This window comes from Emys orbicularis, chromosome 1 (assembly GCF_028017835.1).
Source record: "Emys orbicularis isolate rEmyOrb1 chromosome 1, rEmyOrb1.hap1, whole genome shotgun sequence".
In the NCBI taxonomy this organism is placed as follows: domain Eukaryota; kingdom Metazoa; phylum Chordata; order Testudines; family Emydidae; genus Emys; species Emys orbicularis.
The window spans coordinates 209430870-209457557 of NC_088683.1; the positions used below are offsets into that span (position 1 = coordinate 209430870).

Below are 26688 nucleotides of genomic sequence, written 5' to 3' on the forward strand. Positions count from 1 at the left end.
GCTATGAGTACACTGCTATTGTGACCTGTGCTAGCTAAATTAAAACTATCACATGTATGCCTACCCATGCTACAATCACATCTTCACTTTGCAGTGTAGACATACCAAAAGTGCTTTACAAAGGCACTGTTATTGCCAGTTTACACACGGGGAAATGACACATAAGGAGGGTAAGTGACTTGGCCAAGATCACAAAATGAGTTAATGGTAGAATCATCTTAGTCCTGACCTGAGCCAAGTTAGCTAATTTCACAGTGAGTCTCTCAAAATACAGGCCGTTCTCAGTTGTACCAAACCGTAAAGTGATTTTGTTATATTGAAATGGGGCACATATTGGAGACCAGATGGATGCTATCAGGCTTATTTTTTTGTAATTTAAATCTGGTTTCATTCTTTGTGTCAGTGCTAATCCATTACACATTGTACTAATACATCACCTTCTACTAACTTACAATTAATAAAATGGCATTTCATAGCTTCATAACTGCAATTATTATATCTTCTTGTCAATGTCCAATTAGTCATGCTTTATTATACAGCTTTAGTTGTGTCTAAATCTTATACAGTTTTACTCTTTTTTTTTTTTTTTTTTTTTTTTTTTTAATAACTCACATGGATTTTTGGCTAATATTGTCAGTTGTGTGTTGTATATAATCTTTTCATAAAACTTACAGAATTGCTTTTCTGGATGAATGGTGGTTAGGTTTTTACTTTTTGGATACCTAACGTTATAAAGTAGGAAATATAAAATAAAAAAATATTTATTCAGACCTGATTTTATTATTTATTTATTCCTAGGCACCCACTGTTTCCATTGTTAGCACTATTATTTGAAAAATGTGAACAATCTACACAGGGCTCAGAAGGCACTACCTCTGCTAGTTTTGATGTAGATATTGAAAATTTTGTAAGGAAGCAGGAGAAGGAAGGAAAACCCTTTTTTTGTGAAGATCCAGAAACTGATAATTTAGTAAGTATAAAGCATTTTTATGAAGCAAATGACACTTCTCCCTCTTATTCCCAATTACTTCTCTCAACTGTTGCTCTCGGTAGATTCCCAAATCTTTTGATCCTACAATGGTGTATTGTTAATATTGTACTGAATTCTGAAACTAAAGATCAGAAATAGTCTGTAAACTTAGTTTGTCTTTTTATCCTTTTTTTCTTATCTACAAACATCTATTGCATCCTTCATTTTGACCACCTGCCTCACATTTTTCAATAGTTGTTTCCAATATGTGCTCCTAAAACAGCTGAGGTTGACATTATATTTAGAGATGAGTTAAGACACATACCCACTACAATCCAGTTGACTGTACAGAGTAGTTTCTCAGAAGGCAATCAGATAAGATCTATAGAACAGTGAACAAAAATTATCTAGTCAGATTTTCCTGTGGTGTGTTTTTTGCCTGATGCATCTGCCTTGTCTGAGGGAGGAAAGGTTAGAAAAATTGCCCACTAACTTTTATACATAAAAAGAAGTCTGAGGCCTGGTATGCAATAGGAATATAAGGAAATCTTTTTTAAAAAAAATTCAAGTAGAACAGTTTGTATTGAATGATAAATCAGTTTGAGACAGCATTTCTAAATGATACTCAGTTTGGTATTTTGGGCCTACGTAAAAAGCTGTTCAAATGGAGAGTCCTATAAGGTTGTGTCTGTTTTGTAGCAATAAATGGAATTCTGCCATTTCAGACAAGGCAGAGAGAAGGAACTTCAAATTAGGCAGCTGATGAGTACTTGCAGGTAGAGGATCAGAGATTCAGTACCTCTGAAGTCCCAGTTGCTCAGAAGAAGCCTACCAAAAGAGCATTCCAACTTACACGGAAAGAAATCACTGTCTGGTCCAAAAAGGCCAATGTGGCTCTTTTGACATGCATCACACACAAAATGTTTGACTACCTTATTTTTATGTTAGAGTGAGAGATCTTTTCTCTGTGTTCTACCTAGGTCGGTGAGTCCTGCTAGCTTCTCACGCACACATGTCAAGCCCAGTAAAGGCCCTTCTCCATAAATTCAACCTCAGAAGTCTGTCTTAGTACATCTTGCATTGCTATTTCTTGGTAGGGCTATGATTTCAGTGTTTTTAACGATGAGTGTCAAAAGAATGTTGGCTTGGGCTCTATGGCATCCACACAGAGTTCCAGACCTATTTTTACAAGGTACTATTGCTTGAAGTCCACCTCATTGAACCTGTTGAAAGCAGGCAATAAAGATTATTGTATTGCCTTTTGGTCAAGATATATTTTACTTTGTTTTTGCTTTTTTTCACTCTGTTACAGTATATTTATATTCTTCCTACATTGTTGCAAGTTCTGTATTTTTACAAACACAGCCTTGGAGGTTAGAGACTCGGAGTAGGGATCTATTATGTATCTTTGGAGAAAAGATAGTTTCCTATCCTTAGTTTTCTAAAAGTGTGTGCATAAGTATATTTTAAAGATTAAAAGACTGTAAACCAAGCTTAATGATAAATGGCAATAGATTGAATTGGGGAAGGTGTCTATTGGGATGCCCACAAAGGCTGGTGTTAACATTTTTAGCGATCTTGAAGAGTCAGTAAACATGTTTTATTTATTAATTTAACGAAATTGGGAAACAAGTCAGGGCAGAAGAATGTTGTAATAGAAAGGGACTTAGAAAGATTAAAAACATGCAGTTAATAACTTGGGGGAAGGGAATAGTGAGAGACACAAGTCAATACATCTGGGGAAAACTTAAATTCTTATTTTTGAGTTAAACAGATGGGAGAAACCTAAGTTGTTTGGAAGTGACAGGTGATATCAAGGTGATAGTGACAGAGGGGTGACAGCAAATTAGACATGAGTGTACATGGCTGCCAAAAACCAAAAATCAATTTTGGCTACATATAGAAAGACATGATATCGTGGAGCAGGGAGGTAGGTAATAGTTCTTATCTATATGGCACTTGTGTGACTGTGGTTGAAATACTGGGTTTCTTTCTGGGTACAAGGCGAGAAAGGTATTGACAAACTGGAAGGAATTCAGAAAGGATCATCAGAAACTATCAGGGGACTGGAGGGAGTGAAGTATGAGGCAACATTGAAAGGGCTTGATACATATTTAAATTAAGCTACTTGGAGGGGGAGGAAGACAATGTGCTGTACTGAAAAGGTTACAGTAGGCTTACTTGCAGATTATATACATTTGAGGTGCAGAGAAGAGCTCATGGTGGAGGGCAACTCCATGACTAGACTTGAATGAAAGGGAGATAGATAGCTGAGGATATTTCCATTGTCAAGTAGAAAGTTTGTTTTGGTGACTTCTAATTGAACAGAGTTAAACTGGAAAACCCAGTTTTTGTTCAAGAAAGATGGAGAAGCAGTTAAGAGTTAGTGAAATATTTACATTATATTCATTTATAGGCCTTTCAATGGCACTCCTCTGTAGTCTGAGTACCCCAGAGGCATTAATGCATAATCAACACCTATGTGAGGTGGAGAGATCTTACTATCCCCATTTTGCAGATGAAGAACTGAGGCACAGAGATTCAGTGGTTTGTCCAAGGTCCCAACTAGGAAGAGAATTCAGAACTCCTGAGTCCCAGTCTAGTGTTTCAACCATGAGACCTTTGTATCTCTCTAACGGAGAGGCAAAGTTTGGTGTAATTTACATAAGAAAAGGTCATTGATATTGTAAAATAATTTGTCCAAACAAAAAAAGACAAAATGTGTTTGTATCCTATAACAGTTCTGTGGCTAAATCCTGTAGTAGAGTGGCTGTTGCCACCATAGACAAAAATAATGGACAGAATGTGGAAGAGAGAAAATAAACCAGGTCCTTCCACAGGCTTTTTGAAAGCTGCAAGCAGCAGGGGCACATGGTGTTTGTTCATTTTAACTGGAATGTTAATGACCCAGTGAAGTCTTGTGAAGTACTCATACCACTATATTATCATAAGTGTTGGTAATAATAATAACTGCTTCATTAACGGCTATAATGATATATTCTCTCCCATCATATGAAAAGTGTAGCCAAGCCAGTGGAAAACACTGCAGGTTTACTGACATTCTGTAAGACCCACCACATTGCTACCACCATTTTAGATTCCTGTTGAAAAGAAAGAGCCCCGCTGCAGACATTTCACACTTTCAAATTGTTTTCAATTAAAATATCTTGTTTAAATATGAGGTTCATTGTCAAGGGGAGAAACACATTTAATGGTTTTAAATAGCCATAAAGATTTCTTTCTGAGAAAGATTGCAGCCATTATTTCAGATTCAGTCATCTTTGAAGTATGAGTCACATGGTACATGATCTTGTGAGTTTGTCACTTGATAACATGACAGAACTGTAAGCAGAATTCCCTAAACAGACCATTGGTTTTAGAGTCATTTTTAAGTCCATGATCCTAGTATATTGACTGGCAGGAATTCTTATATTATTAGAATTGAGGGACAGCTCTTCTCTTTCCTCACTTCTGCCAGTTTATTAGCCTGTAGTGCCTCTGTCAGTTCTTTCAGGACTGACAGCAAAGGAGTGCCTGACTGCTGCTGCTCCTAAATCAGCCACAGCTTTTGGCTGGCATCTTAACATTTCCTGTGGGGTATTTTTTTTTTTTCAGACTTCTATTAATCTGCCTTAGATTCTGTCATCAAAATAAGTAAAAATGAAAGTCATTTTATTCTGCATGAAATAGATCAGATGATACTGCCTCAAGGTATTTTTAACTTTTTGAATATTAACAAAGACACTGTTTTCCTTTGTCCTCCGCTCCTGGTTTCTTTCGAGAGGAATAATCAAAATCTTTAAAGCTCTTTGCCCATAGATCATGTGGACTTGTTTATGTCTACTGCAAATACCTTAGATAGGTTCTCTATGGTATGTCTGTTAGCCATACTCCTCCCCTATTTTCCACTACGAGATAATTCAGAAATGACACCTTTGACCAGTGTAACCTCTTCCCCCACCTGTTGGTATTATTGGACATTCTGGATTGTTCACACGTCAATATACAGTCCAGTCAGTCAAGGGCACCAAAGAAATGAGCAGAAGAGTTCGTCCCCAAGAGCCAACCAGACACAGGGTTCTTATGTCAACCCTCCTTGAATTATTGGTGCTCCCACAAGGGAGACTTGCAACTGGTTGCAATGGCAGCCTTTCCTCTCTTATAACTTTTAAAAATATATATTTATATATCCAGGTGGAGTGGGCAGGATCCTTAATTACAAGGCTGATTTCTCCTCCTCCTTCCCCCTGCCCCCCAGCTTCTCTTCTTCTGTCTTTGGCCCCAGCTCATCCAGGCAAAGAAGACAGGCACCAACAGAGTGGGCCACACAACTGCAAGACTCCCTTCCCTCCAGTCCAGGCCCCGTTGCATTTCCTGTGGACACATAAACATGTTGGGGGTAAATACCAGCTCAATAGTACACTGTCATCTTGGAACAAGAGCTGAATTAGGAAGAGCCATGCATTTCAGTATTGATTTAAAAGAAGCCACATATTTCAGTACCAACAGACGAAGAGCCATGAGCTTGGCCAAGGTGAAAGAGCTTTCTTTTTACTTTTGAGGGGGGGCGGGGGAGAGAACAGCTTTCAGAATTTAGACTTAATGGACAGCAGGTTTAAAACAAACCAAAGGAAATATTTCTTCACACAGTGCACAGTCAACCTGTGGAACTCCTTGCCAGAGGATGTTGTGAAGGCCAAGACTATAACGGGGTTAAAAAAAGAATTAGATAAATACATGGAGGATAGGTCCATCAATGGTTATTAGCCAGGATGGGCAGGGATGGTGTCCCTAGCCTCGGTTTGCCAGAAGCTGGGAATGAGCAACAAGGGATGGATCACTTGATGATTACCTGTTTTGTTCATTCCCTCTGGGGCACCTGGCATTGGCTACTGTCGGAAGACAGGATATTGGGCTAGATGGACCTTTGGTCTGACCCAATATGGCCGTTCTTATGACTTACTCAATGTTGCTTCAATGTTGTACTGTGTTCTGAGGTCACAGTAGCGCCACAATAATTGGGATACTGTGACCATGGTCCTCAGCAAACCCATCTGGCTCAAGGGCAGCACAGAGGCTAATCCACTAATTGCAGGATATTCTGAGCAATCATAAAGGATGGTCTGGGAGTCTCCCATGGATCAGTAACAGAACTCTACAGGTGATTCATCTGTCTCATACACCTAAACTGGCTGAGATGCTCCCCAAAAAAGGGGCTGATCAAGTGTACATGGCCTCTAAAGAGTGGTGTGCCAACATGGCACAGATCTTTGGGAATAAAGCCGTTTGGCTAAAATGGGAGTGGATTGTGAGCTTTATTGGGTTGCAGAATCTTAAAGCACAGTGATTCAGCAGTTTTTAGTAAATTTTAGTCATTTTGATGACTTCCTATTACTTTGATCCTATGAGGACTACTCACTTCTTAAGTGAGCTGATGGATTCCTGCATTAATGCTATGCAAAAGATTTCAGCATGCGAAACTCCAGCAGAATTTACTTGAAATATCTCTAAGGACCACCTTAGTGCACCTGTAGTTGAGAATGACATCTAAATTAAATTTCAGCACTGTCTGATTATTTGAATTGAGAGGATTCAGTTCCTCCATGCTGCACCCAATTGAATCAATTGGCATAGTATCCTAAAGGGTGCCACTCCGAACATCGTCTCATACAAAGACAATTGAAATCAGTGGAAAGACTCCCATTGACTTCAGTGGACTTTGGATGAGGCCCCAGTGAATAACTCTGAAGTAATCTATCCTAGAGAAGATACACATTAGTACTTGTATTCTTTGTATGCTAGATGCAGTGTAATGTAATGGTACAACCATTGTTAGCATTAGGTAATGAGATTTCTTTATTGGGTCAGTACTAAGAATGCCACAGGGGCTTACCAATGAGACTTGTTAGCAGTATGTTTTGCGAGTTCTGTTGTTACAGATATTACCAAGCAGAGTATTTAGAGTAGCTCAGATCACCCAGAGTAGTGAAAAGGCTATCTGGCAACATTTAAAAAGAAGACTTAACAAATTAGCAGTTTAACATTATCAACTTATTTTTACACCTATTTGAATTGATCCAGAGAATTAAAGATTAGTTAGAATCATCAGTTGGTTGCATTACTCAGAAGTGCACACTAACAATTTTCAAAGGCAACACTGAGGTGTATGTTACAAAAGAATGCACATAATCTTTGATGTGTCTGCTGACCCCAAGGTATTGAGGTGGCCTCCTGTGAGTAGTGTGTCTGACTATATTTCCCAATATATCCCTGTGGGGGACATATGGAGGTGGTGTTGCTAATCCAGGCAGTTATTTATCATATAAGAAGTAGCATAGTAACTCAGAGCAGTCCATGTTTCCTTTATCAGATTTATGGTATTATTTAGAGGCAAGGAGAGACTTCCCATAGGAAAAGTGATCTTGAGACAAATAAAAGTGTTATGGTAAAGGTGGACAAAATAATGAATAATATATAGAAGATAAATCTGCGCACTCCTGTTTACTCTTTCTCATAATACAAGAGCAAGGGATTTGCAGTGCAATTTAAAGGCAACACATTTAAGACTGATTTTAAAAAATAATTTTCACACAACATGTGGAATTCATTGTCATTGAAGCCAAACTTAATAGACATCAAAGGATTAGACATTTTGTAGTGATAATATGCCTGATATGACTCTCATTGAAGTCAATGGGAGTCTTTCCATTGACTTTAATGGACTTTGGTTTAGATTCAGTACAGTCGCAACAGATACAATACAATTTTTTAGAAGAACAATAAACCCTCATCTTTTAGTGCATAAGCCAATCTGATAGGATATCTGATGAGATGGTGGAGAGTCAGAAGGAAACTTCTTCCGTGGACAGTTTATTTTATAACTGTCCTGCACAAGGTTTCTTTCAACTTCCTCCGAGGTATCTGGTGCTGGCCACTTTCACTGAAAGGATATTGAAGTAAATGGACAAAGGATCTGTATGGCATAGGCATTCCTTTAGTCCTATTCCCTGTTTTGTAGTATATGCCTGGGTTTGCTTCAAACAATATCAATGTACTTTTTACTGTCTGGTACCTATGGACAAATTATTCTGTTTAGTGGATGTTCCAGATTTGTTTCTGCAACTGGAAAGACCATATCAGATGACTATTGACACCCATAATTAGGTGGCATGTAATAGTCAGTCATGCTGGGGGAAAAGAATTCTAATGCTTTGTCCACAGGAAATTAAGACTGCAGATGTACTTATTACATGCGAAAATGTGCACATCCCAATTTTCAGGCTGTGGTCTCTTTCTCTCAAGCGAATTAAAATGAAATATTATTTTTGCTGCAATTGTCTGGAAGCGTTTCTCTATGGTCTGTTAGTGTGTCTAGCTCTCACTTTATCTTACATTAGTTTTGTCCTTGCTTTAATGTTAATTACAGTATCACCACTAATCTGAGACAGAGGGTCAGAACTGAGGCAAGGTAACTTATTTCAAACAAGTAAAAGTTTTGATACCTAGGTAATACTATGGGTACTGTCCATCTGATCCTATAGATTAGCATTAGTCAAGCCCTCCAGTGAATGCTACCTAACTGTTGTATGCTCATTGTGACTTTGTCCATGAATGTGTTTTGTTCCTGGTCCTCCTTCAAGCCAGTAGAGAATAGTTTGGTGAGGCTAAGAAAAGTTTATATTTAGGCTGTTTACTTGTAGCTACATCAAGTCTTGTTTTGCCACTGGTTGTTTTTGTTTTAAAGTTCTTTGTGCAAAACCCATGTTCTACCATTGTGGCATTACAGGACAATTTTTTAATAATACTTCCACCAAGAACAGTATACCCTTAAAAGCAGGTGACCTGCTGGTTAAACACTTTGTTAAATATGCATGTTCATGATCATTTATATGGGATTTGGCGGTATTTAAACACAATTTTAAAGGCAACCACTGGAAGAGGGCATTGGTCTAGAAGACTGTCTATTGTATACTTTCATAATGGCTCGGTGTTTTTTTTTTTTTATCACTAGGACTCTGTGTAGTCAAAATATTGAAATCTGGTGAATGTGCATTCATATTTTAAATAACACTTTGAGCACATGGATCTGATTTTTCTGCAGCTTTTCTTTTAAAGACTCAGAAGCATTTGCCATCCCTACAGATAAGGTTTTGGACCAAAGGGCTAGGATTGCCTTTCATTGCTGTGAGTTCCGACATACCACTTTCTAGATTTGCTAAAACTTCATACAAGAAAGAGATCCTCTCCTTGAAGAGTAAGAAAAACTTCAGGCACAATGTAGGCTGCATCCATCATGGAAAACAATGTGCGCACAAATTTGCCTGTCTTGATCTCCTTAAGATGCCCTTAACTAAGGTTACTTCAGCCCCTTAGCTTAGTTTCTGCAATATGTAGCAAAATGGGTGACTGTTAAATGATCATTTTTGATCACTGGCTTCAGTGCTCTGGCCAGGCAAGCAAATCAATGTACATGGTGAATATGTCCAAAATAGTGCACAAAAGAAATCCAAACTTTATAGAATAAGGAGAATCTTTTTTGAGATCCAGAATAGCAAGTCAGTATTGTGGATGATGCACTTTACAACAGCCAGCCAAGGAGTATTGTGCCTAAATTTGGCCTGCACACTACTTTACTTTAATATCCTGTATTCACTACTGTACAATCAGTCTTGAAAGCCCATTTGGTTTTGGTTGTAGCTATTTTGCCATGATATTTACAATTCCTGACGCTGTTTTTATTCCCTGAGTAGTACCACTAGCTATCCCAGATTGCAAGTCTTCTGTATCAGCAAAGAGTACAAGATCTGTTATCATGCGCAAATCAGATTTCACCATCTCTTGCTCAGTTACTTACCTGTCAGTTGATTCATCAGCAAGCACAGTAACAAAGCTAGCTATCTGTATATATTTCTGAGGCACTTCCTGAAGAAACTTTGCATTTGTAAAGTCTTCCATGCTATAGTTATTAATATGATTTGATCTAGGACAAGGATGGACAAACTTTTTGGCCTGGGTATGGAAATTGTATGGCGGGCCATGAATGCTCATGAAATTGGGGGTTTGGGTGCAGGAGAGGGTGAGGGCTCCAGCTGGGGATGCGGGCTCCAGGGTGCAGGAGGGGTTCAGAGGGTGGGAGGGGGATCAGGGATGGGACAGGGGGTTGGGGCGCTGGAGGGGTTCAGGGATGCGGGCTCCGGGCGGTGCTTACCTCAAGCAGCTCCCGGCAGCAGCGGCATGTCCCCCCTCGAACTCCTATGCGGAGGTGTGGCCAGGCGGCTCTGCGCGCTGCCCCATCCAAGGCGTCGCCCCTGCAGCTCCCATCAGCCGCGGTTCCCAGCCAATGGGATCTGCGGGGGCAGTGCTTGGCGCGGGGGCAGCGTGTGGAGCCCCCTGGCTGTCCCTATGTGGGGACATGCTGCTGCTTCCGGGAGCTACGCGGGTCAAGCCCTGTACCCTGCTCCCCAGCAGGAGCGCGAGGGCCGGATTAAAACATCTGAAGGGCCAGATGCAGCCCCCGGGCCATAGTTTGCTCACCCCTGATCTAGGATTAAGGCCACTTTTGGCCTTCAAATTGCAAAGTCTCAGAATCCCTTGAACTAAAATCTTGTTTAGTGACTGTAAAGAGTGTTAAACAAGGTGACAAACTGTTGGATCTCCTTATTTAACACTTTACAGAAAATTATATAGTAACAGGTTCTTGTTGGGGGCAAAGCAACTTGTTTTCTGCATCAGTGTATTTTGCATGAGCAGCAGAGAAATCTTGTACGTGTAGCAAATCAGTTCTAAAGGTTTTTCACCCACTTACAAGAAGATCTCTCTTATCAGAAAGCTTCTCATGTTTTCTGCAAATTACACAGAACATTTCATCTTTCTGACATGAACTACATCTATAGTAGCTTTTAATTAATTCTGGACATTGCATTTAACTCTAAGTATCTCATTTTTCTTATGTGTCATGTGCTTTATTCTTTCTTGGCCCAGGGCCTCCAATATTGCGCTCTGCTGATGATGGTTTTTTACCCCAAAACCCAGCAGTGTGGTTCAATGTCTTCCACACACTTTTCAGATTTGTTTAAAATTAGGTGCGTAGATAGTCTTTACACAAATGTTTCTTAAGCATGTAGTGTGTAAATCAAGGATTGCTGCAAAAAATCAGACTACCTGTCCTTAGTAGCAGTAAATTTGCAGTTTGAAGGCTGCAACAAAGTATTAGAGAGAGATCATCTCCATTCTAAATAAAATCAAATTGTTTTTAGCAGCAGCAAGTAATGACATTTTTAGTTCGTTTGAGTAAACAATAAACTCTGTGGGGACGGGGCAGACTTTGTTAGGTACATATAGTGCTTAGCAAAATGGTGTCAATCTCTGATTGAGGCCTCTAGTGCCGCTACAATATAAATAATAATACACAGCCTACTTTGGCTTGGCTGAAATGTTAAACCGTGGCTTTCCTTTTTGGTAAAGATACCTGACTGCCTTTGAACTACCTGACTGCAGCAGACCTCTGATCAGAGCACTTGTATCCAACACATTATCCTCAGATATGCTCAGTAGTGTGCTTTTCCCCTTGTATCAGCCCCTTTCCCCAAAGCATTGCATATCTGGCTGACAGCAGCTAGGCCCATCCCTCTGCCCAGCATCTCCTCCCCTCCACTCTCACTGGTAGCTCAGTGTTGCTGCTCCTCTCTGTCCCTGCTCTTGAGGCAACTTAGTTCTTTCTGCTCCCCTTTCCCATCCACTCGGTCCTCTGACTATGGTCTATGTTGCTGTGTCTGATGTCATTCTGGCTCTCCTAATGTCCTTGTTTGGTGAACAGGAAGTCTGGTGCTTTTACTTGCCCAGATAACAATTTAACTTGTCTAAGGCTTCTGGGTGATAGGGTTTTCCCCCTGCCCTGCCACAGGATTTTTTTGTATTTTGTACATTGTAAGTAATAAAGTTCTGTAGGCCAGATAAGATTACACATGCATTCCCATTGTCTTCAAATTATCCCCTGAGTGTCACCAGTGCAACCCTCTTACCTTCAGTGAGTTTGTACTGGGATAACAGATTGGAGCTTCGTGAGCAATCCTGTTGATGCACAAGGTGAAATAGGGTGAGCTGAGGATTCTTTCTTAGACGTGTTAGCTCTGCAAACTGGCATAAAAAGCAGAAAAACAATGTGTTTTTGTTACTAACGTCAGCAGATATGGCTGAATACACATAGGAACAGATCTGTTGAGTAAGATGTCAGTTTTATGTAGTCTTGCTTTGGAATAAAACTGCATTTTAAAGGATATGATTACAAATATGTTTATATCCAAAGGATGGCATGAATGCTTGCTTGCACGCTTGCTTATTTATTTATTTATTTATTTGCTGATGGGCTCTATTCTTGTCTAAGAACTGAAGGTTCCTCTCCCACTTTTTCACTTTCACAGCTCTGTTCTTGAGGCCTTATGTTGCTGCCAATGTCCTTTTAGGTAATAGGGCAGCATTAATTGGACACTTGAGTTGCCGAGTAATGGGTAGCACTCCTCCTCAGCAAGGCTTCCATAGCACTTATGGTTTCTCCTGAACCAGGGAGTGAGGGAACGGGACTGAAGAATTGAACCCCTTCTTCTGGGTATAGCTCAGAGTACTATTGTTCACCACACCTGCCCGAACCATTTTTTTAAAATTGTACAGTAATATAGACTGTGGCCAAGACAAGAAAAATCCTATGCTGTATTTGTGTTTGTTCTGTCTTGTTTGACAGTTTACCTAAGCAGTGGAGCAACACAGGATTTTGTTCTAAACACATGCCTTTCACACTCCAGTAAAATACAGCCTGGGAAAGAGTATTGTGAGCAGCCTTCTGCATCAGTAATTCTGTGTTCTGGTAATTGAAATAGTATATTCTTACATGGTTTTTAAAGTTTGCACTATATTATTCATGCAAGTAATAGTGTTTTCTTGCCTTGTTTCTAAGTCTTTTTTCCATCTTTCTCTCTAGATGGTAAAGGCAATCCAGGTTCTACGTATTCATCTGCTTGAGCTAGAAAAGGTTAATGAACTCTGCAAGGATTTCTGTAGTCGTTACATTGCCTGTCTGAAAACTAAAATGAACAGTGAAACTCTACTAAGTGGAGAACCTGGAAGTCCTTATTCACCTGTACCATCGCAGGTACATTTCAAGTTAGTTTAAATTAGCTTTTGCTTAGAAATACCGCAAAATTTATAAATACCTTTTTGCTGCACTTTGTAAGAATTCCACTTATGCACTGCTTACCTTGTTCTTTGTAATTATGTTTTTATTAAGGTTAGCAACCCTCTTTTGAGGAGCTGAACAGTGGACAAGTTTATTGAAAAGTGTCAACACTTAGAGACATGCCATAATTACTGTTTGCCTGCATTCCTTTTACTTCTTACCTCAGTCCAGCAACTTCAAAATAAAAAACAAACAAACAAAAACTTGGGATTTGCTGGAGTTGCTGCCTTGATGAGAACAGATGTTAGGAAAGAGAATGGGCACAAGAAAAAGTTGTCATAATATGCATTGCATCTCTTTGGCAATGTCTCCTTAGCTTTGACCCAGCTGTCAGGTTTATCTGCCTCACTGAAGTTGAAAAGACGGTTTGGCTCAGTGTGTGTATATAAACTGAACGTATAAATTGATCCAAACATTTTAGAGTGGACAAAGGTTACCTGTTGGTTTTTAGTCATAATATTTTAGAGATGTGTCACGTGTCTGTTCTATCTACCTTGTAATATTAACAGCTGCACATAGTCTTATACACGTGCACTGTATTTGCTAGATTGTTGAAATATCTGATTACAATACCTAATCTATTGTATAAAATAATCTGAGAGGTAATGATTGCTGTATTGCTCTTTTTGGTACTCCTACTATTCTTTCCTTGTAGAGTGACCAGGTGTCCGGTTTTCAACTGGAACACCCGGTCGAAAAGGAACCCTGGCAGCTCCAGTCAGCACCACTGACCGGGCTGTTAAAAGTCCAGTTGGCGGTGTTGCGGGGCTAAGGCAGGCTAGTCCCTACCTGTCCTGGCACTGTGCTGCGCCCCAGAAGTGGCCAGCAGGTCCGGCTCCTAGGCAGGAGGGCCACGGGGCTCCGCGCGTTTCCCCCGCCCCAAGCACTGGCTCTGCACTCCCATTGACCTGTTCCCAGCCAATGGAAGCTGGAGGGGTGATGCCTGAGGGCGAGAGCAGCACGTGGAGGCTCCTGGCCCCCCCACCTAGTAGGCGCCGGACCTGCTGGCCGCTTCTGGGGTGCCAGGGCGGGCAGGCAGGCAAGAAGCCTGCCTTAGCCCCGCTGAGCCGCTGACTAGGAGTCGCCCGAACGCCCTGCCCCAGCCCTGAGCCCCCACCAAACCTGGAGCCCCCACCTGCATCCCAAACCCCTCATCCCCAGCCCCAACCCAGAGCCTGTACCCCCTCCTGCACCCAGCCCCCTGCCTCAATCTGGAGCCCCCTTCTACACCCCAAACCCCTCATCCCTAGCCCCACCTCAGAGCCCGCATCCCCTGCCCAGAGCCCTCACCCCCCGTACCCCAACCCCCTGCCCCAGCCCAGAGCCCCTGCTCACACTCTGAACCCCTCATCCCCAGCCCCACCCCAGAGCCCGCACTCCCAGCCGGAGCCCTCACCCCCTCCTGTATCCCAACCCCCTGCCCCAGCCCAGTGAAAGTGAGGGTGGGGGAGAGCGAGCCACCAAGGGAGGGGGAATGTAGTGGGCGGGGGTATGGTGTTTGGTTTTGTGCGATTAGAAAGTTGGCAACCCTATTTTCCTGAGTGTGGACAATGATGTCATACTACCTAGTAGTGCTTTAGTCTAGGGTGCCGATCCTGTAATGACTTACGTGCGTGTTTAACTTTATGTACTATGAATATTCCTAATGGTTTAAATTTCAGTTTTTAAAGCTCACTTTTTGCTTTTGGTACTTTGAAGCGTGGCGAGGAAAGTTTGAAATTAGATAGAGATTACTTAAAACAATTTTTGGTGGCATGGCTACTAGCTGTCAATCCTACAGACACACATTTGCTTAATTTTTACACGTGTACTTCCTTTGAAGTCAGTGGGACTGTTCACAGGCAAAGTTAAGAATATGTACAAATATTTGCAGGATCAGGGTGTATGAACATAATTTAAATTACATAACTGTATTACACAGTTTAATTAAATTATAATATTAAGGTATCATGTACATATTGCATTTTTAAGTAAGAAAGCTACAGAAGGAATTAAGTTATTTATTAAACCTCCAAATTCACTTACAAGTGGTCTCAGGAGGTAAAATTACATCTACTCTTTATCTTCTATGTCTTTGAAAATTGTTGTTTCACTTCTGGTTTAGTTCTGTATCCAAAATCTTTTTTATCCCCAAATATATTTGGGTATTTCATGTCTGCTTTGTGAATTTATTATTTAATGACTAATGTTTTCAAGCTGATCAGTTTGCAGTAATGACCTTTGAGTGATGGAGTCTTTCCCTTGGAGATGATCCTCTTTTTAAAGCCCCAGATTTGTTGCAACTAAAAATTACATGAGCATACTTAATTAAAAAAAACTAATTATTTTATTTTTCTAGCAAATTCAAAGTGCCATTGCAGGCACACTGAGTCCCCAAGGGATTATGGTGCCTGCATCAGCATTGCAGCAGGGAAATGTAACTATGGCAACAGTAGCAGGTATGACACAGAAAAGAAAAACTGGCATATTGCTTTTTATTTTGCTTTCTTTCACAGTTGTTAAGAAATGTACAAAGATAGGAATATTTTTTATTATTAATAACTCCTATAATAGTAACTTTCCAAATGTCATACAACCGAGTGTCCCAGTAGTTCTTTTGAATACTGGTTTCATATGTTGTGTGTAAATTAAGTATAGTATATACCAGGGTTCTCAATCTTTTTTTCTTTCTGAGCCCCCCCAACATGCTATAAAAACTCCATGATCCGCCTGTGCCAGAACTACTGGTTTTCTGCATATGAACCTCAGGGCTGGCGTTAGAGGGGTAGCGAGCAGGGCGCTTGCCTGGGGTCCCATGCCACAGGGGGCCCCGAGAAGCTAAGTTGCTCAGGCTTTGGCTTCAGCCCTGGGTGGCAGGACCCCAGGCTTCAGCCGCATGCGGTGGGGCTTTGACTTTGTGCCCCAGGCCCCAGCGAGTCTAATGCTGGCCCTGCTTGGGGACCCCCTGAAGCCTGCTCATGGCCCTCCAGAGGGCCCCGGACCCCTGGTTGAGAACCACTGGTAAATACTTATGTATATACAGCCAAAAAAAGGACATTGCACAGAAATATATCTAAAGGATTTTGTGGAAAGTGGGGGTGAAGGGTGTGATATATTTCTATGCAATGTCCTTTTATAAATGGAAAAATTATTTGATCTATTGTTGAAAAGAACATATGTTTTCTACTGTTTTTCAAAATATTATTAGGCAAAAAATATGTATTATTGAAATGCTGTGCTTTAAAGTCTTTCATCGCATTATGTAGATTGGTAACAGGAACTGGAAGTCAGTGAAATCCTGACAACGTCAAACTGCACCATTGTGTTGGGCTGGCAGTCAAGATGAAATACACTTGAAATGTCTTGTCACTAAGGTCACTATGAGCATCTGATCTGGCATATCTAAAATGGACAGAAATTGAGTCAAACTTGTTATGGTTTTCTATGAATGAAACTTTAATATCCAAGAGTGCATCTTAATGTGTTAGAGAAGTTGTAATAAAATATAGTTAATATCCGTTATCTAAAAAATGCATTTCTATTTGTCAGCAATAATGTTATTAAAATAATTAAATAGAATGTTATTTGTCCCTCTTTAAATTAGACATGGTACAAGAATGATGTCTGTCAGTACAATAACTCCCATCAAGATATTCACTTAATAGTGATCTTAGTGTTGAAATGCATGTTTTTCAAAAATTCACTTTCATCTACTTTATAATCATAATTTTGTGTTTGTTTTTAAAGGGGGTACAGTGTATCAGCCAGTCACTGTGGTCACTCCACAAGGTCAAGTAGTGACACAAGCACTGTCACCTGGGACAATTAGGATCCAGAATTCACAGGTTGGTTTCATGGTCTTCATGGAATAGTTCCTTGGAGTAAAAAACCTATTTTTTTAAAGTGGTAGTAATGTATTCAGTATGATAAAGTGACAGACTGAGCATTACACAAATAAACATTAATTAATGTAGAATTAATTACTTTAATCCAGAAAAAAATGTTAAGCATTGCTGCAAAGATCCCCACATTTGTAATATGGCATAGGATCTCAAAGATTTGCAAAAATCTCCCTTGACAGGACAGAGCATCATGACATCAACTATCAATTTCTTTCTTCTTGGTGATAGCAGAGAAGTATTTGTATAGAAGAAAAATAGTTTACTGAGTAAACATTAAGCATTTTTAAACTCTTTCTAACTGAACTAGTATTATGGCAGGATGGATGTACACAAGTATGTTATGATGCCATACTGCTGGTGTCAGAAGTGTCACTTCGCAAGAAGGCTGCCAGCACCAGTAATTTAAAACTTTATTTTTATATATTTCAGAGTTTACACTTGTTAAGACGTGTTTCTCACTACACAAACTTTCAGAGTACTGTGTTGAACTAAATGGGTGACAGCCAAATAGTGTGCATTACATCACACTCAAGAAAGAGAAAGATCAGCCTTCTTTTGCTGAGAAGCCCTTTACAGTTTAGAATAGGACAGTCCAATCAAATCTGCATTATAGGAAAGGAAAATATATGATAACAGATTGACAGTCTCAAATCAGAACATCAAGATAGTGGTCCATGTATCAGAAAGTGGTAAATCACATTATCCAGGAATAAGAAGATCCTAGAGTGGATTAATTTTGTTAAACATTTGAACAGGAAGATTCATTTGCACAATATAAAGTCCATTAACAATTACTGATTTTCTTTCATGAAAGAGAATATTTAAAATTCACTTATTCTTTGTAACAGCACGTACCTGGCCAAATACTGCCCTCAGATACATATACCTTTGAGTTAATAGGAATTGCATCCATGCCCCTTACTTGTAAAATTTCTCACATAAACTGGATTGTTGGGAGGGAAAACTATTGCTTCTTTGAATGGGAAAAGTGTGGCATCCAGTGGGAAATAATAACCTCAACTTATGCACAAATATGTCCGTTTCCTTTGACTTCTGTTGAAACTCCAAAGTCCATCTGTGGGTTGACTTTGACCCTGTATTCCACTGTAACCCTTGGGCATGAAATAGATCTTCCTAAATTCCTATTTCCAGTGTTCCATAACTTTCTGAGGGAGTGGGGAAGAAATTATCTTGTGGGAGCTGAAAAATGCAATGGTGAGCCTCTGCAGAGAAGCCGATTGCTGTGAATTTAAAAAAATTGGCTGTGTGTGTTGTCAATTCTGAATGTGTTTGGGGACTAGGAGAAATTTTGTTTTCATATGATACTTTACACTTAGCTCAAGAACAGCCTTTTAAAAATAGTCACACTCAGCATATACACAATGCTTGGCGATGAATCAGTGTTCTGTCTTGTTTGAGGAAACTTGGTTTAGAAATAATGAAATTGTAACACAGCTGTTCGAAATGATATATCATATGTGAGCTCTATGCTATTTCCTACTAGGTTTGGATAAACACTGAAGAGCATCTCTCCAAATGTTCATAGATGCAGATTTTTTCAATGTGGGAACATCTAGATACATCAATTGAGAGTGAAAAAAGGAGACAAAAGAGGGAAAGATTGATAACTTATGAAGGTTTCATACATCTATGTTAAAAATCATTAAGGTCTAGCTTTTACTTGCTGTTATGGATCCTACAATAGCCTGAACTCTTCCCCATGTAGGCATTACATTAGGGTCTTCCATTAAATGATCCTACAGTATAGAAACAATACAGTACAACTTTTTTTTTTTCAGATGTCTTGGGGGTTGTGGGGAGACCTGGCCAGCAGGCTTTGAAATCTGTTTCATGTTCTCTATCCCAAGTGCAGACTTTTCAAATCCTGCTGACTTCGGTTTCAGAGGATTCCAGCTGACTGAGAGGACTGTCTCATTTCAAGTCTGTATGCTGTGCTCCTTTTAATCATGCAATGGCCTGCCAGGTTTGGGGGACCAAGAACATTTATGGGTGAAGCCAGTCAGCCCTTTCTAAAACAGCTGGTGCCACTTGGTTATGCTCTGTAGCTGAGGGAACATGGAGAATATAATACAGCCTCAGGGGCTATAACCCAGAGTTGGTAAAACAAAACACTAAATATGTGCCTCTGAAGCTGTAGAAAAGGTACAGCATAAATATAAATCAAGTGCATGCAGCATTGGTTACTGACTGGGTAGGGTTAAAATTTGTGTGGAAACTCTAATTCAGAATCTCCTGATTTTTGTGCATTTAAATTTTAAAACTTAATTTTGCTTTAGTGTAGTTTTTAAAAATGTATGTGCACATATAGATAGAGATGTGAGGAAAACCTTATTAATTGGTATTTTAAGGATGTACATTTAAGTAATAGATTCTCCCTGTACAGTGGCTTTGCATACAGTTATATACTTGCTAAAGGAGCTGCTGAATTTCCACTACAATCATTTAAACTTCGTCATTTATTTTACTCTGTTCTCGTGCTCTTTTGAACTTATTGTTGCAATAATCTAAATTCATCAGGCCAAACTCAACTTGAACGTGTATGCATGCAGTTCCCAAGAAACTGCATACATACTTCAAGGACAGAGTTTAGCTGATTTTTCTCTTAAAAGTGGAGCTGGTGATAGCTGTTTATTTTACAAAGTTAGTTGTCATACATATATTCTTTGTATCTGTTTATATATATGGCTTTCTTTAAGGAGCTGGTGTGTGCACCTCTCACCAGTTCAGCTTTGTAGTTTCCAGAGACTGGAGGCGGGGGGGAACGTTAAGTAGTGAGAGCTGCTTTTTATACCTGTCATTATTGTCTTCTTAGATGATGATGTGTATTGAGGCACATGCACAGACCTATTGTGCTTTGAGAGTTTTGATGTATTTTTTTAGGCTGGGGAAGTAAGGGCCGTAGAGTTAAATTCACCTCAGTGCAGAAGACCCGCACAAGGTGTCTTACACTACTTAAGCTCCATGTTAAACCCCTAGGGCCTGATTCTTCACAGCCTTGCATCTTGTGTAGTCACACCTGCGTAAAGTGAGTGTGAAACACTACAAAATAAGCATAGCATGTTACACTCTTTGTGCACCACGCATAAATGGCTACACAAATTGCAAGTCAGTAGAGAATCAGATTCTCAATATGGTGTTTACAGGATAAGGATGATCTTATGCCTGGCCCCCTGCACTGGAATGAATTTTATTGTAAGTGAAAATAAATTGGCACTTGGTAGCTGTGATGCGGTGAATACAGCCTCCTGGCAACTACAGCAATTCTTGAAAGAGGTTCTAGAAAATGCTAAAACATCAGAAACCTGATAATATGTAACCCAGAGTATGGATCTCTTTAGGATAATACTGCAAGAGAACTTCCACCACTACCGCTGCAGGTAAATAAAGTACCCTTTTTTGACACAGATTATAGAGCTAATTTATTTCATTGCTTTCACATGATAAAAACAATTTTTGTGCAATATCTTTATTCATTAAAGTAACTTTATAACTTTCTACATTTTTCTTAAATTATTTGTGCAGCTTCAGTTACAGTTAAACCAAGATCTAAGTATCTTGCATCAAGATGATGGCTCGTCAAAAAATAAGAGAGGGGTTCTTCCAAAGCACGCTACTAATGTGATGAGATCTTGGCTCTTTCAGCACATAGGGGTAAGAATTAAACATCAGCAGTCATAAGTATTCAGAGAAGACTTTCTGAGGAAGATAAAAGTTTTTGGCCTTACTTTGTATGCATTAAGGGCCCAATTCAGCTTCCACTGAAATCTGTTAGAGTTTTCCATTGACTCTAATCTGAGCTGGATAAGGCCCTTATTTTGCATATATTTAACATTTGAACTGCAAGATCTTATTACATTTCCTAGAAGTTGTTATTCTTTATTTCAGTGGTGCCCAGGATTTAGTGCCAGGTACTCCTCCAATGCATGGCTCACTTTTCATGTATAAATTATATGTGGAGGGGAATTGAATTTTCACCAAACTTTCCAACAACTGCTTTGTGCCATTGGCTCCATGTTATTCTACAGTGTCTTCCCTGTGCACACATACTTGCGCTGGAAGGGGAAGATAGGTCTCTATTAGTAATAAATACTCCATTAATTTATAGCGCTCTATCTTCTGTTTTAGCTAACTGATGTTACAACTGATAAATTATGCATGAAAATCACATGTGCATTTCTTATGTTACATACAGTTTCCTTGTCCTGTTTAATTCGGGTGGAGGGGGGTTGTTATTTAACCACATAAGGCTCATCAGCACTCTCATGTGACATAGCCGTCAGACAGTGTAACTAATCAAATCTTACCACATGCTGTGCTGATGAAGGATCACACTGTCTAACAAGGACTCTGGCAGCTGTGAGAAGCATTTTTTTTCTGAATTTGACATTGGCAATTAAATGATGGCATATACACTTTATAAAGATAAAATCAGTTTTTGTTTAGTAAAGTTTTACTTGTTAAGTGACTGTATCAGTAAAAATTTGTTTTAAAAATTATTTTGTTAATGAAACAGGTGTTTTTTTATTCTAGCCATTTTTAATCAATAGTAATGAAGAAAGTTTCATTTTCTTTTAAAGAATGTAAACTTTTTGCTTTTTTCTTACTTTTTTTTTTTTGTTGTTGTTGTCCTTAGCATCCATATCCAACAGAAGATGAGAAAAAGCAAATTGCAGCCCAGACAAATCTGACACTACTGCAGGTTAACAATTGGTAAGATCCAAAACTTTGGCTTAATGTCCATAATTGGAGTGTGGGTATGGAGGTACACTCTGTGTATGTGAGTGCCTTCCACATGTGTACAGTACATAGAAATAAAATTAAGAGTCTAACTTAAACTAAAAAATCATGAACATCTAGAGTTAAATCTACAGTTCTACGCTAAACTTGCCTGGAAACAATGGATGGTCTTCCATATAATAGTACTCTGCAAACTTAAAGCACCTAAAGACCTCAAAACACCCTACAGGCACTAAGGATTTTCACTTCATAACACCCCGAGAGATATGGAAGTAGTAGTATGCTTATTTTGCTGATAAAGGAATTGAGGCTAGAGAGCTTTAATGACCCGTCCAACAGACCAAAAGTGGCATAGAGCTCTGGTCTCCTCATTCAAAGTCCTGTGCTTTGTCATAAGACAATCCTTCCTTACCTAACTACAGTGAAATTAATTACTGATGGCTTTTCAGGCTTTTGAATTTATGTTCAGGAGCAGAAAGAGAGGGAAGGATGGTTCCTGTGCAGCAATTGGAGGGGCCTGAAATAAACAGGAGGAGAGCAGGGAGTTACAGGGAATTGGGAAGAAGGTGGAGAATCTGTTTGGTAGAGACTGTTGACAAGAGAGTGGATTGACTGGCGCAAGAGCCAGGCATGGGAAATTTAGTGGGACCATCAAAGGATGTCAGGCAGGACCTAGGGACAAACCAGAGAGAAACAGGAAAGAGCCAGGTGAGCAGGGAACCTGAGCAAATGACCCAAGTAGGAGCCATGTCTGGGGGGACCCTAATTAGAGGAACGTCCATTATCTGGGCCATGCTGCAATGATTCACAGCTTATATTGGGTGGGTGGACCTTAGAATGCACCTGGCTAGAAGAAGAACTGTACCAGTTGGCAGTAGAGGAGGGAGGAAGAAGGGCCTGACAGCCAGGGAGAAGTAGAGAGCTGCTTCCTTAGTTAGATTTGCAATATCAAAGGACTTCAGTGCTCCAGGAGCAGGTGTTGTGGTTCAATGGTTCTCGTGCATCCCTGACGTGGAGTGTGAAATCAAGGTGCTAAGAAATAGCATTTTTCATTTTTAATATTAATTTCTATTTAATTTTTATTTTTTGCATAAAACATTGGTTGAGACCGTCTCTGTGTGTGTGTGCATGCGCATGCATTCACAATTTTTTGGTCATAAGCTGTGGGGGTTTTTTTGTTGGTCATGTTTAGGTTTATCAATGCTAGAAGACGAATTCTTCAGCCAATGCTGGATTCTAGCTGTTCCGAAACTCCAAAAACAAAGAAAAAAACAGCTCAAAACAGACCAGTTCAGAGGTTCTGGCCTGATTCCATTGCATCGGGAGTTGCTCAGCAGCAATCTAATGAACTTACAATGTCAGATGGTAAGGAAAATTGGCTGGAACATGTATAGTAAAATGAATTCCTTATTTAAATGTCTTTATTACATAGAAATAAAGTGGTTTTTGTTGTTATGTTTTGGGGCATTTCCTGATGTAGCTAAACCACTGTGTTGGTAGTCTGGAAAAAATTGACAGAAATTTCTCTCTCAGAATTTTAGCTAAATACTTGGATTTTTGGTATATAATATTATATTTAGAAAAAATGTGTTTCAAGAATGTTGTTTAGGTTTCTCAAAGTCAAACACTCGGAAGTTAGGAAATGTCAGAATTAAAGTTGTTCATGCAACCTTAATTCTTCGCTCTGGTGCATGTGTATTGTGATATAGTTTTTAGTTACATGAACATGTATTATTTTTCCCAGAGTGGAAGAGCCAGACTTGTTACATGGGGCCTCCTGACTCTCCACGCTGTTCTCATTCGTGCAGACCACCCTGCCTTACTGCCCAAGGTACTACAGCTCCCATTGAATTCTCTTGTAGTGTTGTGTGCTCAGTGCTGCAAACCAGGCCCCAAGAGTCTCACATTGGGCACTGAGAAATGAGGACTATATCATTAGTAACCACCTGTTGAACTTTTGGTTTAAATGACTTGGCTAGCATCATGTAGGAACTTTGTGGCAGAGGCAGGAATAGACCCAGTTATCCCTCCTGGGTGGCATCCAACTGCCTTAACCACAGGACCAGCCTTTCCCTTCCTGCAGACCCCTGCCTCAGGTCCCTACTCACCTTGCAGCGTCTGCATCAAGGGCCTGATCTGACTCCCACTGAAGTCAATAGGAAAGCTGCCAGTAACTGTTGACAGGGTGGGTGAGGTAATATCTTTTATTGGACTCACTAATATCCTGGGAGCAACACGGCTACAACACCACTGCAATTAATTGTTGACATCAATGGGAGCTAAATAAGGCAGCAGTCTCATCCATTTAAGTAACCCTGATTCATTCCCTGAGCACCTTCCAGCCTGTGCACTGAATGAGGTAGGGGTACAGTGGGAAATATTAGTTTATCATGTAATTAAAGACTGTATCATACATGCACACAGAGGGACCAAATAGAGTCTTGCAATCTCAATTCTGACATTTCCTAACTTTTGAGTGCTTGACTTTGCAACCTAAATAACATAGTTAGTTGTTATATGTAATTTCCAAGGTATCCTATTAAAAAAACCAAATTCTCTTGTGTAATGTTAAATCTAAATTCTGATTTGATCATTGTTTTCAGTTTACTAATTGTATACATGTTTTCACCTCTCCAGGAGCTGTTGTAACAATTACAGCTCCGGTCAACATGAATGTAGACAGTCTCCAGTCTCTGTCATCTGATGGTGCTACTTTGGCTGTTCAGCAAGTTATGATGGCAGGACAAAGTGAGGATGAATCTGTGGATAGTGGTGAAGACGATGGAGCAGACCTCTCAACAACAAACATCAGTGGGCTTGTTTTGGATAACAGTGATTCTCTGCAGTAGGAAGCAAGAGAATGTGACAAAATATTTAGGAAAATGAATGGACTGACTGACTGTTTTTATAGTTTGCACAGCAAACATTTTACACAAGTTTTATTTCTAATATGTTTTATATGTAGATATAGAAGGGTGCACTTTTTTGTATTTCATAGTAAGCTTAAAGAGTGTCTTTGCAGGTGCAGCAACTTCTTTCAAATGTGTTTTTGAATTTTGAAGAGAGGTTGAGTTTGTTTTTTTTTAATTACAAAAAATTGCATCTAGTAATATAATGAACCACATAAATACCCCTTTTGTTCTCTCATTAGATTGAAAGTGCTACAATTTCTAAAGAATTATGCAGTTTCAATTAGACCTGTTGTTAAAGACAGCTCTTGGTTGACTAACGATGTAAATTCAAAGCATGTGGCACTTGATCATTAAGTTAGACACACATTTGAAAGATGCTTCTGCACCTTAAAAACTGCCAGTCTGAGGTGGGCAACAACACACACCCACAAAGAAAATGGAGATGTGTGATTCAGTAGCGAATGTATGACAGTTTAAATAAGTTTAATTTCTCTCATAGTCAGTGAGCTTGTTTATCATTTGCTATAAAAACTCCTATTTTTACCTTGGCGGGATTATTGGATAAAAAAAATATTTTTATAAATTGAGTAGGAATTGGAATGACAACTGTATTGAGCATGAGAAAAAAATTTCCAGAAGGGGAAAATAAATGTTTAGTATTCCTATTTGGAAGGTTCTGAAAATTTGACCAAATTTAATAAACATGCCTAATGCTAGTGTTCCATGGTTCTCTGCTATCCCATAGTGGTATAGTATATTTGATAATAGCATAAGAAGGGCCCACAGTTTGATGGGATTTTGATATTGTCAAACTTTGATTTATATATGTGTAAACTAATGCTCAAATTACATTTAACTCTGTATCTAAACTTGTATCTGAAGATATTTGCTAAATAGGTATTCAGGTAAGTAAGTACAATTATCCACAATTTCTAGTAATCAACAGAGAAACTTAATAGTTCATGTTTTTTCAGTCTGATTTTTAAAAATGAAAAACTGACTGGCTAGTTTTTCCACCTCAGTTATATTATTGAATTTGAAATTTGTTTCCACATACAAAAAATATAATTTATGGATTATATAAAGAATCTTTTCAAATACAAACATCACTACCAGAATTTACAACAGGCTTGTAAAAAATCCTTGTGTGTCTTTTAACAAACTCAGAACTAGTGATGAAAATAGATTTATCTGTGATAATGGTTAATTTCAGTTTATCCGCAGATCTTGAGTTGTGTATTGTTATTTCTGAACACCTGTTATTGACCCTTCATGCTGAAAAAGTTGGTCTTTCCCCATTGTTAAGTGCAAATAACAGTAGACTCAAGAAATCTTGTAGCAGGACAGTGTGAAAAGGAGAGTGCTACCTTCAAATCTTAAGCACTGATTGAGCAAAGCACTTAGTTATGTGCTTAACTATAAGCACCTACTTAAAGCCATTCCTGTTCCACAAAATATCCAAGCATGTGCTTAGATCCCAGTGACTTCAGTGGGGTTAAACCATATACTTGAAATTAAACACATGCTTAGGTGCTTTGTTGAATTGAGGCTTTAAAGTCTGCCTTACTGAGCAATTTATAGGCAGCATGAACAGAGACCTTGACAGGAGATGCTAAAAAATTGTTACATGTACATAGAAGGCAAATTTATTTTTCAGAGGTTACCATTAAAAAAATCCTTGTTTTACTGGCATTGGGCTACATTCACCACTAGCATAAGCAGCTGACTTCGCTACTGTAGCACCTACTTATGCCTGTGATGAATTGGGCCTGTTGACTCAACTGCAGTAATGAGGTATTATTATGGTTAGAATTATTAAAGTAAAGTTTCTAAAGTATTTGTTTTAATCTATCTTCTCTGTTTTTGCCTCTAATACCCTTTCCATATGTACTGAGCAATTTAAAGAAAATACTAAGAGTGTATAATGAAAGATTTAAT

At 39.3% G+C, this 26688-nt stretch overlaps 1 protein-coding gene across 4 annotated transcripts in view; it reads left to right on the forward strand.

The window, feature by feature from the left end:
- PKNOX1 (PBX/knotted 1 homeobox 1) overlaps window positions 1-25280 on the forward strand; it is a 64396-nt gene extending 39116 nt beyond the window's left edge. For 3 of the 4 annotated variants that reach the window (XM_065399754.1, XM_065399674.1, XM_065399831.1), the window contains 9 exons: window positions 799-970; window positions 12945-13115; window positions 15538-15637; window positions 16926-17023; window positions 20440-20478; window positions 20624-20752; window positions 21735-21811; window positions 23031-23203; window positions 24476-25280. In XM_065399754.1, the coding sequence (XP_065255826.1) occupies window positions 799-970; window positions 12945-13115; window positions 15538-15637; window positions 16926-17023; window positions 20440-20478; window positions 20624-20752; window positions 21735-21811; window positions 23031-23203; window positions 24476-24687 (1171 nt within the window). In that variant the 3' untranslated portion in view covers window positions 24688-25280. The remainder of the gene's footprint in view (window positions 1-798; window positions 971-12944; window positions 13116-15537; window positions 15638-16925; window positions 17024-20439; window positions 20479-20623; window positions 20753-21734; window positions 21812-23030; window positions 23204-24475) is intronic. The other variant, XM_065399906.1, reaches the window with a different exon arrangement.
- Window positions 25281-26688: the final 1408 nt, after the last annotated feature.